This window comes from Brachyhypopomus gauderio, chromosome 10 (genome assembly GCF_052324685.1).
Source record: "Brachyhypopomus gauderio isolate BG-103 chromosome 10, BGAUD_0.2, whole genome shotgun sequence".
NCBI classification, from domain to species: Eukaryota; Metazoa; Chordata; class Actinopteri; order Gymnotiformes; family Hypopomidae; genus Brachyhypopomus; species Brachyhypopomus gauderio.
In genome coordinates this window covers 18,904,036-18,918,495 of record NC_135220.1, presented here as the reverse complement: position 1 = coordinate 18,918,495, position 14,460 = coordinate 18,904,036, and the positions used below count along the sequence as shown (strand labels likewise).

The 14,460-nt window shown below is 42.2% G+C and overlaps 1 protein-coding gene across 3 annotated transcripts; it reads left to right on the top strand.

Annotated features, from left to right (window-relative positions):
• Nucleotides 1-330: 330 nt before the first annotated feature.
• On the top strand, nucleotides 331-14,047 carry c10h21orf91 (chromosome 10 C21orf91 homolog). 3 transcript variants are annotated; one of them, XM_077020271.1, is made up of 5 exons: nucleotides 331-486; nucleotides 1,619-1,747; nucleotides 10,598-11,053; nucleotides 11,637-11,699; nucleotides 12,345-14,047. In XM_077020271.1, the coding sequence occupies exons 2-5, from the start codon at nucleotides 1,624-1,626 to the stop codon at nucleotides 12,509-12,511; spliced, it is 810 nt and encodes a 269-aa protein (XP_076876386.1). In that variant the 5' UTR covers nucleotides 331-486; nucleotides 1,619-1,623; the 3' UTR covers nucleotides 12,512-14,047. The 3 variants fall into 3 exon arrangements, with proteins under 3 accessions (XP_076876386.1, XP_076876387.1, XP_076876388.1); XM_077020273.1 differs by lacking the exon at nucleotides 331-486 and adding an exon at nucleotides 630-728; XM_077020272.1 differs by lacking the exon at nucleotides 12,345-14,047 and having other exon boundaries at nucleotides 11,429-11,670.
• Nucleotides 14,048-14,460: the final 413 nt, after the last annotated feature.

The following is a 14,460-nucleotide window of genomic DNA, read 5'->3' as shown; positions in this document are numbered from 1 at the left end:
GAAAGGTGTCTGTGAAATAAGTTTAAAGTACATTTAAAAAGCTTAAACGGTACAACCGCATGAATAGTCTAAAGTAAGACAAATTATACTTGATCCAAAACTCTAAGAAAAACAGAAGTGATTACAGAAATAATTTATATGATCCTTCAACACTATCGCCCATTGCTTTTACCACGCATAATAAAGCATGTTTCTTAACCAGAGTTAACTTAAATTCTGTATTAGTTAAGTGTTGTGATTCAGTATTCGTGGTTCGGTCAGAGGTTCGTGGTTCGCCGGTAGTCCCCCTCTTTTTGAGTGGTCGTGGTCGGTTCGGGAAGGGAAACAAGCGCCCCCTCCTCCGCCAGCTCGTACTTGTAGCTGCTGTCCTCTCCAGTAACAATACTGGTGCCCCTCCAAGAGCGTGCGCATGCGCAGAGCTTAACCGTTGACTGATATAGTTTCTTTTACTTTGTCTCTGGGACTCCGTTGACAACGCCAGATAAGGTAGAATTCATTCATCGTGACATTTCATGTGTTGTGGGTTTTTTTTAAACATAGTGGTATTGAGAAAGGTTGATTTTATTTACGTGAAATGCTGCTTAGTTTCAGCTAGATAACGGTCACGAACGACAACTCCGTAGGGGCGACAAGGCACGAGTGCGCGAGGAACCAAGCGCGTGCTAGCCAGTTAGCTGGTCTAGTTAGCCAAACAGGGTCATTATCGCCGTTTATAACGACGTTTAACGGTTTGTTGAGTTTTTGGTCAACGAGCTAAAATAGTGAATCTCACTGGCATTTCCAAATCACGGAAACACTTTGTGTGTCTGCTAGCGTTAGCCGACTAACTAGTTGCTAGCTAGCGTTTTCCTGGGTTACCTCAGGCTCCAAACGCGGGGGGTTTTGTTTTTAGCTCGATGGCTAGCGCGCTCGATAATAAACGCACTAAATAAAAATAATCTTGTTTAGTCATCATCTGATGTTGCTAAGGATGCTGCTAAAGAATGTCAATACATGGTAGTTTGCGTTAGAAATCGCTAGGTAACTTTAAGAAGTGTTTTTTAGCAATTGCTCTCCGCAAACTTGATTTGATGTTTGTTTTTAATCATTACCGTTTAATATTTGTCAGCATAAAACACACGAGTTAATAGACGTGAGTCCTGAAGCACATCTGTTGTAGATGGGAAATGCGAGTAAGGAAATGGCTCTCCGCGTTGTTGTGTTATGCTCGGTTTTATGTCCTCGGTGTTTTTATTTCGAGGTGTTCGTATATCATCACTGTAATATGTTAAATAATTTTTTTAGTTCCATAAAAACGAACTTGATAGCAAATACTGGGCCAACGTTAAATATCCGACAGCTGCTCTGTACTTAGAATCAAGCAACATTCAACAGTTTCCACGTAAAGTCATTCTCTTACACAGAATTACACTGATTTGTCTGAAATTGACATTGACATTGTATCGATATTACAACTGTTAGGAAAGTCATTATCTTTGCACACAGTCTCTTTATTGGCTATTGGAGATCATTAAAATATTCCTCTCACAGTAAATACTTTGGTCTCACAGTTTGGAGATGCATAAATTCACTGATGATACACCATTGATCATGGCTGTTCTTCAACGTCTGTGTACAGGTGCTATGGATGAGGAGCATTTTGTGAATATAGATCTAAATGATGACAACATCTGCAGCATCTGCAAGCTGGAGACCGACACGGGGACACTGTCCTTCTGCCACGTGTGTTTTGAGCTCAGTATTGAGGGTAAGTGTGTTTGTATATATATGTATGTGTGTTTAGTATAAAGCCTCTTAGTTTGCTTTTGAAATGGCACTGTTAATTTTCGAGAAGTTAAAACGGTTCTCTCTTGTTTTGATGTTTATGGATTGCACATTGCCTCGGCGTGTTGTGTTTTCCATTCCCAGTTCATTATTCACTCAGCCTGTGGTTCCTTCACCTCATCTGCCACTCCAGAGTGCGAGCATTTCAAGTGCCACTTTTGCATATAATTATCGAGCGGCTTATTTAGAAAACAGCTGTGGATTCCCTGGGGGTTACATTAGTAACATCTTTATTTATTTATTTACCTTTTTTCCCCAGTGTATAGTACAGCAAACACTGCAGGGCTACAGAATACTATATTGAGAACATTAACAGCTTTATCCAGAAAGAGTATTTGGGCACTGAGCACACATTGATTTATTAAAAGACAGCAGTGCCTCAATTTTGTCAGACACCTGGTTCAACAGGGTTTCAAACAGTGACTGGAACCATGATGTCTGGACTGTATTGGTGTCTTTGTTTTTGAAGCCAATGTTTTGTGGCTGCCGTGTTGAGGTTCTGTCAGGGTTCGTACGGTCATGAAAAACCTGGAAAAGTTATGGAATTTGAAAATAGCAATTTCCAGGCCTGGATAAGTTTTGGAAAAATAAAAAATACTCAAATGTTTTGGAAAAGTCATGGAAATTTGCTTGACACAATAAATGTATGTTGTTCTGATAACCGGAAGAAAAAATTAATAAATATAATATAGCCATTTTTTTCATTGTGCGGACCGCTAACGTAACTTCACACATTAGTTCACTGCGTTAGCGTCGGACTCCAAGCGGAGCTGTAGATTGTACTTTGATGTAAATCAGCGTAATGCTGGTAAATGCCGATTAAACAATGACTGCTTCAGTTGGACAAATACAAGCTATGGCTTGTGAAAGACAAGGACACGGGGCGTGCAAAATGTGCACGGTTAACGATGGAGTTAGAGACTGAAAAGATTTAGATACGTTTTGATCGTAAACACAGTATAGAAAAAAAAACTAACGATGTCCTCGTGCGTACAACGCGAGAAAGAGCGATCGTGTTGCCGAGATGGGCTGCAGTGGAGCCTGTGCTGCCTCAGCTTATCGTACACAACACTCCACAACACTCCACTGTGCTGCCACTGCTCCTCCGTGCACGCGCGAAATAAAAAAAAAAGTAGGTCGTAACTCCGGTTTATATTGATATTGAAAATACGGTAAATGTTTATTTTTTCAATTAAACCACGTGGCTTGTCATTAATTTATGATATACTGTGGAATTTTGGCCTGGATTTTTTCTTATTTTTCATGTCTACACATATGTTTAGAGAATGTATAGTCATTAAAATTTGCCTCAAAGTCATGGAAAAGTCATGGAAAAGTCATGGAAATTGATTGTCAAAAAAGTGTATGAACCCTGTTCTGTGAACACCAACTACGGCTTTAAAGTGATGGTGAACTACTAAACAAAGATGTAGCCCTAAATGTTTTGTTCAGTGATTTGTTTTCTAGGCAAGCTACAACTTGGCCCAACAAACCATACATTTTTCAGATAAGCCACCTACATGGTGGAAGCCTAACCATGATACAATCTCTTTATCTTTGTGTCCTTTATTGACTCATTGTATTAACCACGGTTTTGTGCAGGACATTTGTAAAACGCATAAGGAACATGGGCCTAATTAAAACAGCAGTTGACTAATCACTTGTTTGGGCCTTGAAGATCATCCTGAATATGAGAGAGAGAGAGAGACAGACATTTTTATTTTCATTTCCCATCTTCATGTGATGTTGCTTTTGCTAAACTTGTCCCACAACAGTTGTTGCCAGCAGTAATAGGAGGTGACCGTTCAGTCTTGTCAGACTTTGCCCTTTCTCTTTTTTTACTTGGGTGAAAATTCACCTTTTATTTTTTCATCTTAGGATAATAAAAAAGAAAGTTTCCTTTCCACGTGATGTTTCACTTCAAAGATTAGCAGTTCATTGGCTGTATTTGGCAGTGGACCGTGACTTTGCTCATCTCCATGTGACCATACCCCCAAAAAACTGGATGCTGAGGCTACATGATAAGTAATTAGAACTTGATGGAAAACCTTCATAACAATTAAAGCAGTAGTAAAGTACATGGATGTACTATGCATTCAGTGGAGCTAGACTGAAACCACAACAATAGAAGAGCGCACCATATATTCTCGTGTGTGTGTGTGTGTGTGTGTGTGTGTGTGTGTGTGTGTGTGTGTGTGTGTGTGTGTGTGTGTGTGTGTATATTAGTATGAAACTCTGTTTCAGCTATGGTGAATGAGTGAATCAGAGTTCTGTCATCTGTATGTCTAGGTCAGTTCCCTTAGTCTGTGATAGTTGTTGATCTCACTTTCAAAAACTGTTTAAGTTGGTCATATCCACGGGTTCCACAGCCAGAGTCATAGCTCTTTCTGCTTTGCTTGTTTGTGTGCTAAATAAGTCAACCTGCCTCCCCATTTCCAGAGAGACTCCCAGGTACAGACCTTATATTATGACAGTGATACAGTTGAGTGCAGGGAGGTAAGTCATGGACCTTTGGGTTCATGCTGTAATTTCTCACAGTGTGTAGCTACTAAAAGCCAAAAGGTCAAGAGAATTCAGGAGAAACAGGAAAAGAGCCAAGAGAAGAGAGACAGAGACAGACAGTCCATGTGGTCCATGCAGGATGGGGACATCATGAGTAAAGATAGTGAGTTCAGGCATATGGTTGTCCCTTTAACCCAAGAGCTGTTAACTCAGGAGAGTTGACCATCGCTGACCATCATCATCAGATAGCTCCGCTCATGACGCCACGGTCTGGTCCGGAGGCATTCCGCTCTCTCTGCAGAGCGAGGCTTCACTTGGTCTGCTGCAGCACGTTTCCCCCACCCTGCCTCCAACAACGGCTCCCATCAGCTCCGCTTAACAGGTGGAAAAAAGATCACACGTTCAAACGCTCCTGTTCACCCACAGAGCACTCGCCCGCACACAGCTGCTTGCTGCACTGCTGTATATATACACACACACACCTGCAGATGTGCTGACTCAAATGAGCTTCGTTGTTTTTGCCCATGAATTTTCAGTTTCGTGTTCATTGAGCCGCGTTCTCGTCGGGCCAGAGAACAACGGTTATTTGTACATTGTGCTGCAGCTGTGCTGAGTGGCCTATATCTTCATCAGCTTTCTCTAACAGCCGTGCTGCTCTGTACATCAACCCAGCAAAGCACAGGAAGGTCTTACTACAACGCTCACCACTGTACTTCCTGCAGATACTTGTGTTCAGTGGGACTGACCCTGTTCACTGCTTTAGACCTGCAAGATGGCACCCACTCTGTCTGACATGTATTCCCTTGATAATTCACATAGAATGTAATGGGCTAATAGTACAGAACAGTCACTCATCCTCCGTAATAGCTGGGGAATGCTTACACACTGCCATGTTGGAAGAGGGAAGTTCCAGATAGGATAGCTCCATATCAGAAAGTTCCAAATGCTGAGGCCCTAGAACAGGTGTGTGTGTGTGTGTGTGTGTGTGTGTGTGTGTGTTTGTGTGTGTGCGCGTGTGTGTGTGTGGTCTTTTGTATGAAGAACAATTACAATGGAACATGACCTTTCACCCCCCAGGTGTGCAACTTTGTGACTGTCACTAAGCCAGAGTCAAAGCAATGCACGTACTATAATGGAATACTGAGTTTGTTATCTTCACCCTGTACATGTGTGTTTGTGTGAGGGTGACTGTTCTCAAAAATAGCTTGTTTGAGAAAGGACTTGGCGTACGCCAGCCTCATCAATGTTTTTCTGGGGTAATGGCAACATTTTAAAATGAGGCCACTTCGGGAGATTCTTACTTATGGCAGTAATGTGGCGTGTCTGATTCACTGGTGCAACCATAATTAATTGCTTTGCATTTGGTCTTATGGCAAAATCTTGCTGAATTAGTTGCAAAGTGTGATCAAATAAATGTGTGTTGAAGCTGTGGTCTCTTTTTAAAAGCATAAGGCTACCATACTGCTGCTTAACATTTCAAAGACATGTTGTGGATTCCATCACTTACATCATCAATGTTGAGGGTCCTTGTGCTGCATCTTCTGACTGCTGTTATTGAAATAGCTGTTGCTACACTCACTAGGGCAACAGGGGTTTGATGCTCTTTGGGACGTAGGCTGTGCACATTGATCTGGCCACCAAAATCAGGAAGCCAAACATCAAAGTGATTATTAGCAAACTGGAACGTATTCAGAATTTAGGTGTCCAGCAGGAAATACCTTTCTAAAATCACTGGCTTTAACAACCACACGAGTAATTCAGGATTATTTATTAAGCACAGACAAGACCTGGCCACACTGTGTCACAGTGTTTTTAAATCCTAATAATAATTTTTAGCAGTAAGTCTATACCAGCGTTGTGCATGCTGAAGGGCGTTGAGTGGCATTAATGAAGTGTGTACTCAAATGACACATGAGCATTTTGTCTGTGCTTGTCTAGCTGATCTGTGCAGTTGTTCACTGTACTGTTAGCACTGGACTGCTGTGTTTGAGTATGGACAATGACCTCTGTCCCCATTTTACACACACACACCCCTGCATGCTGAGTGCTGTTTACATGTTCAGAGAACTGTGTCAAGGATCCAGTGTCCTTATCTGGAATTCTGGACACTGAGCACAGCCAACACAGAGACAGCAGTGAAATGCTGTAAAGCTGCTTACTGGTATGGCTACTATTCCTTGAGCGTGATTTATAAATTATTCTGACCTCTAATCTCTATTTGGATGTCACCTGAAGGCATGAAATGTATAAAGAAACTCCATAAGGCAGAATGTTTTTGAACAACTAGAGTTCATCTTTACCTGCTTCATCTGTACCAGTCTTATGATTAGCCTAATCGTCTTTTTACACTAAAGCAACATAGAAACAACAGTAATGTGATGAAATTACTGCATAGGACGGCCGTGCACTCAACAGCCTCTTGACTGGAAGGGCGTTATGAAAAGATGGTGGTGAAGGCTTGATTACATATGATGAGAGAGCTGTCCATGATGGTGACCTCTCACCATCCTCCTACTCGGAGTATAATCCAAGCCCAGAATAATCTGCGTAATGCTTTTTCTAATTAAAGATAAGCATTTCACCACATTTTTAATGATGTAAACGAATACGTTGCACAAACTTGTCTGTGGTGTGTGTGTGTTTCCTGAGATGGTCAGTGTCCGTCCTTGTTGTTGGTGAAGGTCTGGGGAGGAGTGCAGTGGGGTATGTGGCGGAATTTGGCCTTGGCTGGGTGCACTGGGTCTGCTGCACGCACAGCACACATCTGGCTGCATGGGCAGGGTGTTTGGCCAGCTGCTGAGGTCTGGAGCTTCAGCCCTTATTGTGGACACTTCTTTAACAGCCATGCCATCCTCACACAGTGTAACAGTTTTCATATCTGCGTGTTGAGGATGAGCGTTGTGTCCTTCGCTTGTTGTAACACTTTAAAAGAAAAATGACTTAGTCAAAAGATAATGGGGCAGATATGGTCTCTTCAGGTGTGGGGGTATTCTTGGGTAATTGTTAACAGAAGTGCATAACGCTTAATAATTGCTCAGTCAGAAGAGATTTGTCAGAACCCGGGTTAATAAACCTGGAATGACTGTTTGGTTTTTATTTATTTATTAAAGGATGTCAAAGGCCTTCTGTTAGTCAGCAGCACCAAAACAAAACACAGTGCATGTGCATGTTCAGAACAGTACGGCTTCACCCGCTCCTGGAACCCCACCATGCACCTCCACCTGTTTGCTCCAACCTAATATGTTGGGAACTTGGACAGAGCAAAGCAGTGGAGTGTCGATTGAGGACAGGGTTGAGAAACACTGCCCTAGAATTCTCAAACAAGTGACAAAGATCACCGTGACTGCTACGGATCTACTGCTACTGCTGACGTCTGTTGCACTCGATAATGTGTTCGTGACTAAAAACGCTCAACAAAAATGGAAGTCAATAGAAGGTTACCACAGAGGAAACCACTGCTCTCCTAAACACTCTTGCTGCTTCTTTCAAGTTTGCTAAAGACCACCTGGACGTTTCATAATGTTGCTGCTGCAGCCCTTTTGTAAATATACATTGAATACAAATGAATATAAAAGATGGCACCAAATATTCAAACAGCATTTCAGCTGAGAAGTGTACCGAGGGGGTGAGAATGGTGTGGTCTGTTTGCTGCCTCCCCGTCTTGACCGCATAGAATCATGGAGAAGCCACAGGATTCCAGGATGTATGAGGAAATTCTAGAATAAAATGTCACAGTGTTTGTGATTCAAAGTACAGGCGTACATTTATATCCTAGAAATGTTTCTGTACGTCTGACATCCAGCAGCTGCAATAGATGACACATTTAGATTCTAAATGTAAGAGTTCGTATTCACATGCTTTTGTCATTGGTGTGACCTTGATATTTAAACCAAGATATTGTTTAAAAGAAAATATTGCACTGCAGTGTTTGTTAAATAAGACTTCTTAAACACAGTCAATGAAGTAACTTAAATGTAGGTGATAAGCTTTAATGTTAGGCAACATTCATCTAGAAATCCAGGTAACTGCAAAGGGACCACAGGCCTAAAACTTGCATACTCTGAAAAGGCTGATTTCAAGGCATTTGGGTTACGCAAATGTTGAATGCAGGTTTGAACATGTAGAAATGGTGGAAGAGATCTTGCTGTGAAGGCCGTTTCTTTCATTTCAACCACCCACGCATATTTTCTAAAGTTTGTATTGTTAAACTAGACCGGTTGTTGGGGTGGGTGTGTGTGTGTGTGTGTGTGTGTGTGTGTGTGAGAGAGAGAATATGCATTAATCAGTGTGTTTTCGTACTGTGAAATACTTGAAAGGGTCACTCTACTGGACATGTTTTTGTATGAAAACGAATGCTTTGGTCTTGACCATGCAGTCCGACTCTGCTGCATGTTTGTGACCTTCCAGGTCTCGACCTTGAGACCTCTTCTGTCTGGAATACTGCTCCAAGTGTTCCTTCCTGTTGGGGAGTCTGACAGCGCTCTATGAATGGGCGGAAGGGTCTTATTCTTTCAGGAGTTTTCTCCTCACTCTTGTCTTTCTTCTTAAAATATCATCCTAGCTTATGTGTGCCTGCTACAGGATTAATGTGATGCCTCTGTCATTTGTATCTGAGCAGATGGATAGATAGATAGATAGATAGATAGATAGATAGATAGATACTTTATTGATCCCAGAGGGAAATTCTTGAAGCAGTCTAGAAAGTCACTATAAAGTCACTGTACATGGTGTAAATACTGCAGTGTAATACTGTAGTGTAACTCCTTTTAGATTGCCCATAGTATTGTTTGTGGGTATTCCCAACTTGTCTTGCAAAACAAGACTTGTCTTTCTTTGTCTAAATGATGTACTGCCGTATTTTGGGGCACAGGGTTTTTGCTCAACAGAGAAACGTCTATTGAAAACAGGAAGCAGAACTGGGCTGTTTTTATAGTGGTGTTATTGTGTTGGTGTGGCATTTTGTACCACAGTGAAAACTCTCTGATGATTAATGAGTGGAGTGAAGATGCTGGTCCCAGATCAGTCAGAAAAAGGGCAGAATGTGCTGGTAGCTGCCTGCCTGTCAGGGTCTTGTGCTGGGGCTCAAGACACGGTGTGCTCTCCAACTTCCTCTTTCCAGTGGCACATCAGAGCTGTAATGAAGCATATCGTCTTCTAAAAATAAAATGAGATTTTTCATTTTGTGGTTTTCTTATTAAATTATTAATACTCTGGAACGCACTTCTGCTTTAAAGTATTCATTGAAATGCCTAATTAATTAGATTAATTTTTTATGTGTTTTGTATATTCTCACAGGCATGGTTGTTTGAACCATTTGCATATATCAGAATTTATTTTGGCTTTCGTGAAATGAGTTTATCTCAGTCACTTTGCATGCCTAAGCGTTCACATACACAAAAGCACCTACATGAAGCTTGATGCACAATCACAGTGGACGCAAATGCGTACAAAAATGTCATCATAAATTATGTATTCCGTAAAGTATTCCGTTTACTAAGTAAAATTGTGAAGACTGATAAAATCTAATGGCACTGACACTGACTCTGCCAGTGAGGGTAGTCTTCATTAACTAGAAAATTAGGGCTGTAGAAACCATTGTTTTTATTATAATGGATGCTGGTTCTCTTAGGTCACTGGCTACTAGCCTTTAGCTAGCTAACAAGTTGGGAGAGCTGGGTAGATATTTATATCATGTACTGATGAGATGACTTCCTCTGCTCAGTCCAGATGCCCCCTGTGTTGATTAGACGGATATATCCTTACACAACACGGGCTAATATTATTGCTTATCAAGCAAATAAAAATTGTTAGTTTTAGATTGCGTCCAAAGCCCATTAATTAATCAACTAAGAATTTACTTTGGACCCCAGTGTCTAGTTTTTAGCCTTTGGCGTGAGTGCGAGCGTGTGTGTGTGCGCATTGCTGAATGGACAACCAGCTTTTCTCTGCTTGAAAGGCTAATCCTGTGACAGCTAAGCTGCTTTTGCTTGGCCATCAGAATATTCCAGAATGTCTCTTGGTGTAGCTCCAGACCTCGTGGACATGGACAGGACTAAGTCCATTTCCAGCACAATAGGCGGATGTTAGCATTGTGTTGAATTCAGTCCTCATGGAGGCCCATACGGTCATTCACTCCAAAACAGATCGTAGCACGGTAGCTTTTCTTTGTTTTAGGTTTTAAATCATTTCACATGCTGCATGCGTGTAAATAAGTGCTCTGCTGATTTTTGAGCATATATATTTAGCTACGCTTTCATTCTTGTGTCTTCAGGGGTATCAACTGCCACACTGTTGCACTCGACGTCTCTGCGAGGTCATAGGGACTGCTTCGAGAAGTACCACCTCATAGCCAACCAGAAGCTCTCTGGCACCAAGACCTCTCGCAGCGCCTACGAGGGCGTGAAGCGGGCGTTGAGTCAGAGGATCAGCCGCATGGTGCAGTACGCCCAGAACAGAGAGGCCCGGGCCCTGGAGGCGCCGGTCCACTGGGGCTCCAAGCACCAGCTGCTCTGCTACACGCAGCAGGGCGACAGGACGCCGGTGGCACAGGCAGACTCCCAGGTGCCACGCTACGCCCCGCGCTGGACGCAGGAGGTGTCTGCGGGCGATCCGCAGGGGCTGGACCTTCTGCGGGACTCGCAGGGGGGGCTGCTGCTGCAGCCGGGAGCCGGAGAACAGAGGGAGGGGGCCCGACCCAGGCCCCGCACAGGACACAGCCGAGAGGAGCGTAAGTACCGGGACGGGATTTCAGCACGGGACACGTGTGCACACTCATCCACTATTTGGCCCGGTACTGCCGATTTTCTTGACATGTAATTGTCACAAGCTGAGAACGGTGGAGTAGCCCCAAAGTAAACAGAGAGAAAACATAACAGAGAGATGATGCGATCAAAGAGGACCCAATAATTGTGATCGATGCTCTAAGCTTCTTATTAGTAATTTGGTATCTTTCAATCTCCCTCGTCAATAAAGCTAATAGAACATCAGTGTGATGTGAAGGACATGCCTGCCCCAGACTCCACTAGCTGTGTCTTTTATTCAGTACCTACACATCTGTCTGTTCACGCTCCTCCTTTTTCTGTGCCACCTCCTCATTGTGTAGATTGTGCTCATCTAAAAGAAAGATGGCCGTCCTCATCACCAAGGTCTTGCACATCTTTGGAATTTTTCAATCATGGACTTTCCTGCAAGCTTTTCTAATGGAAGAGGCGTTAGTTCATACACTGTTCTGAGTCTTAATAAACACGGAGAGAAATGTTGATCTGGAACGTGTTTGTTCTTCTGTGCTTATGCTTGTGCTTTCTTTGCAGTGCTGAAAATGAGTGTAGCAGAGCTCCATCAGCTGAACACGGAGCTCCTGATGCAGATTCAGAGTAAGTGTCCAGTGTCCATTACACACTTCTCATACCCAGTGTCACTCCTCTGTCTACCTCCAGCCGTGTTCTGTACTACGTAACTGTACATGTTGATTTCTTCATTACTTGTGTTCTGAATATTGAGTTTTAAATATCGGTTGAGTGTTCTCTATTGAGTGTATGTGGATGTATGTGGGGTTGTGCAGTAAGGTCCTTCTATGGCGTAACAAAGTGGACAGAAACATTTCATAAATAAACTCAAACATTAACCTGTTCACTTTACACATTATTATTATTATTATGGTTACTATAGGATGTGTTTTAGTCCGAAAGTGGAACTGATCAACACTGTTCTTTAGTATGGCCACAGGGGCTTACTGCTGTGTAAATGCAGACATGGCCATTTTGGTGATATTAAAGGGTTGTCTGTTAGCTAAATTACAGCAAATCTGACCAATGAAATTGGTCGCTGAAGGGGCTGGTCATCTCCCAGTGATGTCACACAGTAATTCAGTGAAGCTGGCCTGCTCCATGTCAGAAATGGTGGCTGTCCTCATACCCTTTGTACACCCCTCACTCCTCGTAGATGGCTAGCTCACTCTCTCTTTCTCTCTCTCTTCCTCTCTCTCTCTCTCTCTCTCTCTCTCTCTCTCACCCTCTCAGAGGTCTTCGAAGAGCTTTCGGCAGCCGTTCAGGAGAAGGACTCTTTGGCTTCTCAGCTTCATGTGCGCCACATTGCCATCGAGCAGCTCTTCAAGAACTGTGCCAAGCTCCCCTGGCTCCAGATCGGCCGGGCAGGGGTCAAAGCCAGCAACACCCCCGTGGAGTGAAGCCAGAGGCAGGCACGAGGGACTCGGTAACCTCCTCCAGACTGAGGAGCATAGAGAACGCAGACCACACTAGTGGGTCACGTCCGAAAGACAGAAGTTCAAAGTTACACCAGAGTGACATGGTCTGCACTCACAAACCTTTAAGAGGACAGGACTGTTGGGTTTCATTTTTTTTTATAGCAGTACTTGAACAAGCGAAGCATTGAAAGAAACTTTAGAACTTCAGGGTTTGGAGAGTGACGGAGTGTATCTGGAACCTTCTTTAGGTTGTCCTATGGTTACTATGCAGATTGAGGTCTTCATTTTTAAACTTTTTTTATAGTTCTAATGACCATTGCTTATTCAACATAAATGTGCATAAGGCATTTTTCATGTTGTGGTTTTTGTAATTTTCTTATCTGGATTCTATTTATTGCTCTTATATATTTTTGTTTATTTTTTTGCTTTTAAGCTAGACCAGCTCAGGTGTGTGTTTACTATGCTTTACAGACCACAGAGTTGGTCTAGCAGATTAGTTATGGTGTTGCTGTGGTAAAGATTCCTTAGAATGGAGTGGTTTGTAGTATGTGTAAACCCCACCCCCCACTCCCTCTTCTCAGTCTGTGGTCCCTTTGCTTGTGGTCATTACAGTGGAACTTTCTAATGAGAGCTGTGCAGGTTATGGTGTCCAGTTACAATGAGGCAGTTTTCCTCTGTAGCGTACGAGGGCAAGTCACACACGGCTTTGAATCAGTTTGGGCTTTAGGGACTCTGAAACAAGGCAGACCTTAGGTTACAATAGTCCACTAGAAAATTCTTACTTTGATCATCAAAGATGATTATGGTTAGGGTAATTTGGGGGACTGCTCCCCTGGTTGAGCGTGGACAGGCTTGGGTTGAAAAAACGTCTGTGCTCATTTTAAGTTTAAAGAAAACTTGAAGCACCTTAAAGGAATGCATAACCAAAGCCTTTGTTACCACAGGGTGACATAGTTCAGTATTTATTTTTTCTAAGGGTGTGAATGCTGTTCATGAAATAAAGTGAAAATCTGACATTTCATATTTTATTCCTGTGCACTGGGATTGTATCTTTTGATTCTTAATCAGATGTTTCAGTTCACCCATCATATGCAATGCTTCTCCCTTTGAAGTTTCAATATTACATGTCTTTGTTTCTTTTTTATCATTGACATTATAACATGATTATTTTGCAGTTTCATGCGTTACTGGTGTATTACAATGCAATTATGTTAGACCCAGAGCGCCATCTGGTGATTTTGTGGAGAATCTGTTCACTGAAGGTTGAAGGAATTTATTTTTTCTCAAAAAAAAAAAACAAAAGCGCACACAAAGAAGCAAAATAAAACACAATCATCTCCTGTGATCCACATGGCATAAGCCTGCATCCAGTTTGATCTTGAACAGCTGCCACCATAAAGATGTTGAACGGCATCACTACCACTATCTTGTTCATTCAAAAGCTTTAGGATAAGCTAATTATTCATTCATTTAGCTTTATAGCTGTTAATGTTAATGTTCTTATTTCAGATAATTGTGTTTCTGTGCTTGAGAGGGCAGTGGTATGGCATAGAGGTCATGAGGTCATGGGTGTGCTGAACATATCCAGCAATCTAACAATGACCCATACAGTGCACCTTGGGAAAGAATGGGTTGAAGTTCAACAACACATCACTGTCCCTGACCTGAGATTGATCAAATTTGGATAAACATTGTCATTGTTCTAATAATATAGTAGAGATTCTAAAAGCAGGTTAGTTATCTTGATCTGGCCCATGGAGGCCTGTACTATATCTTACATTAGATGCACATATTTTAAAAATCACCAATATTGTTTTAAAATAATAAAAATGTACAGAAAATGTGTTTTTGAGAAAATGTTGGAATTTTCCTTTAAATCCTTCTGTTCATTTAAGTATACTAAGAGTGATGCCAAGAGAATGCTCAAATGC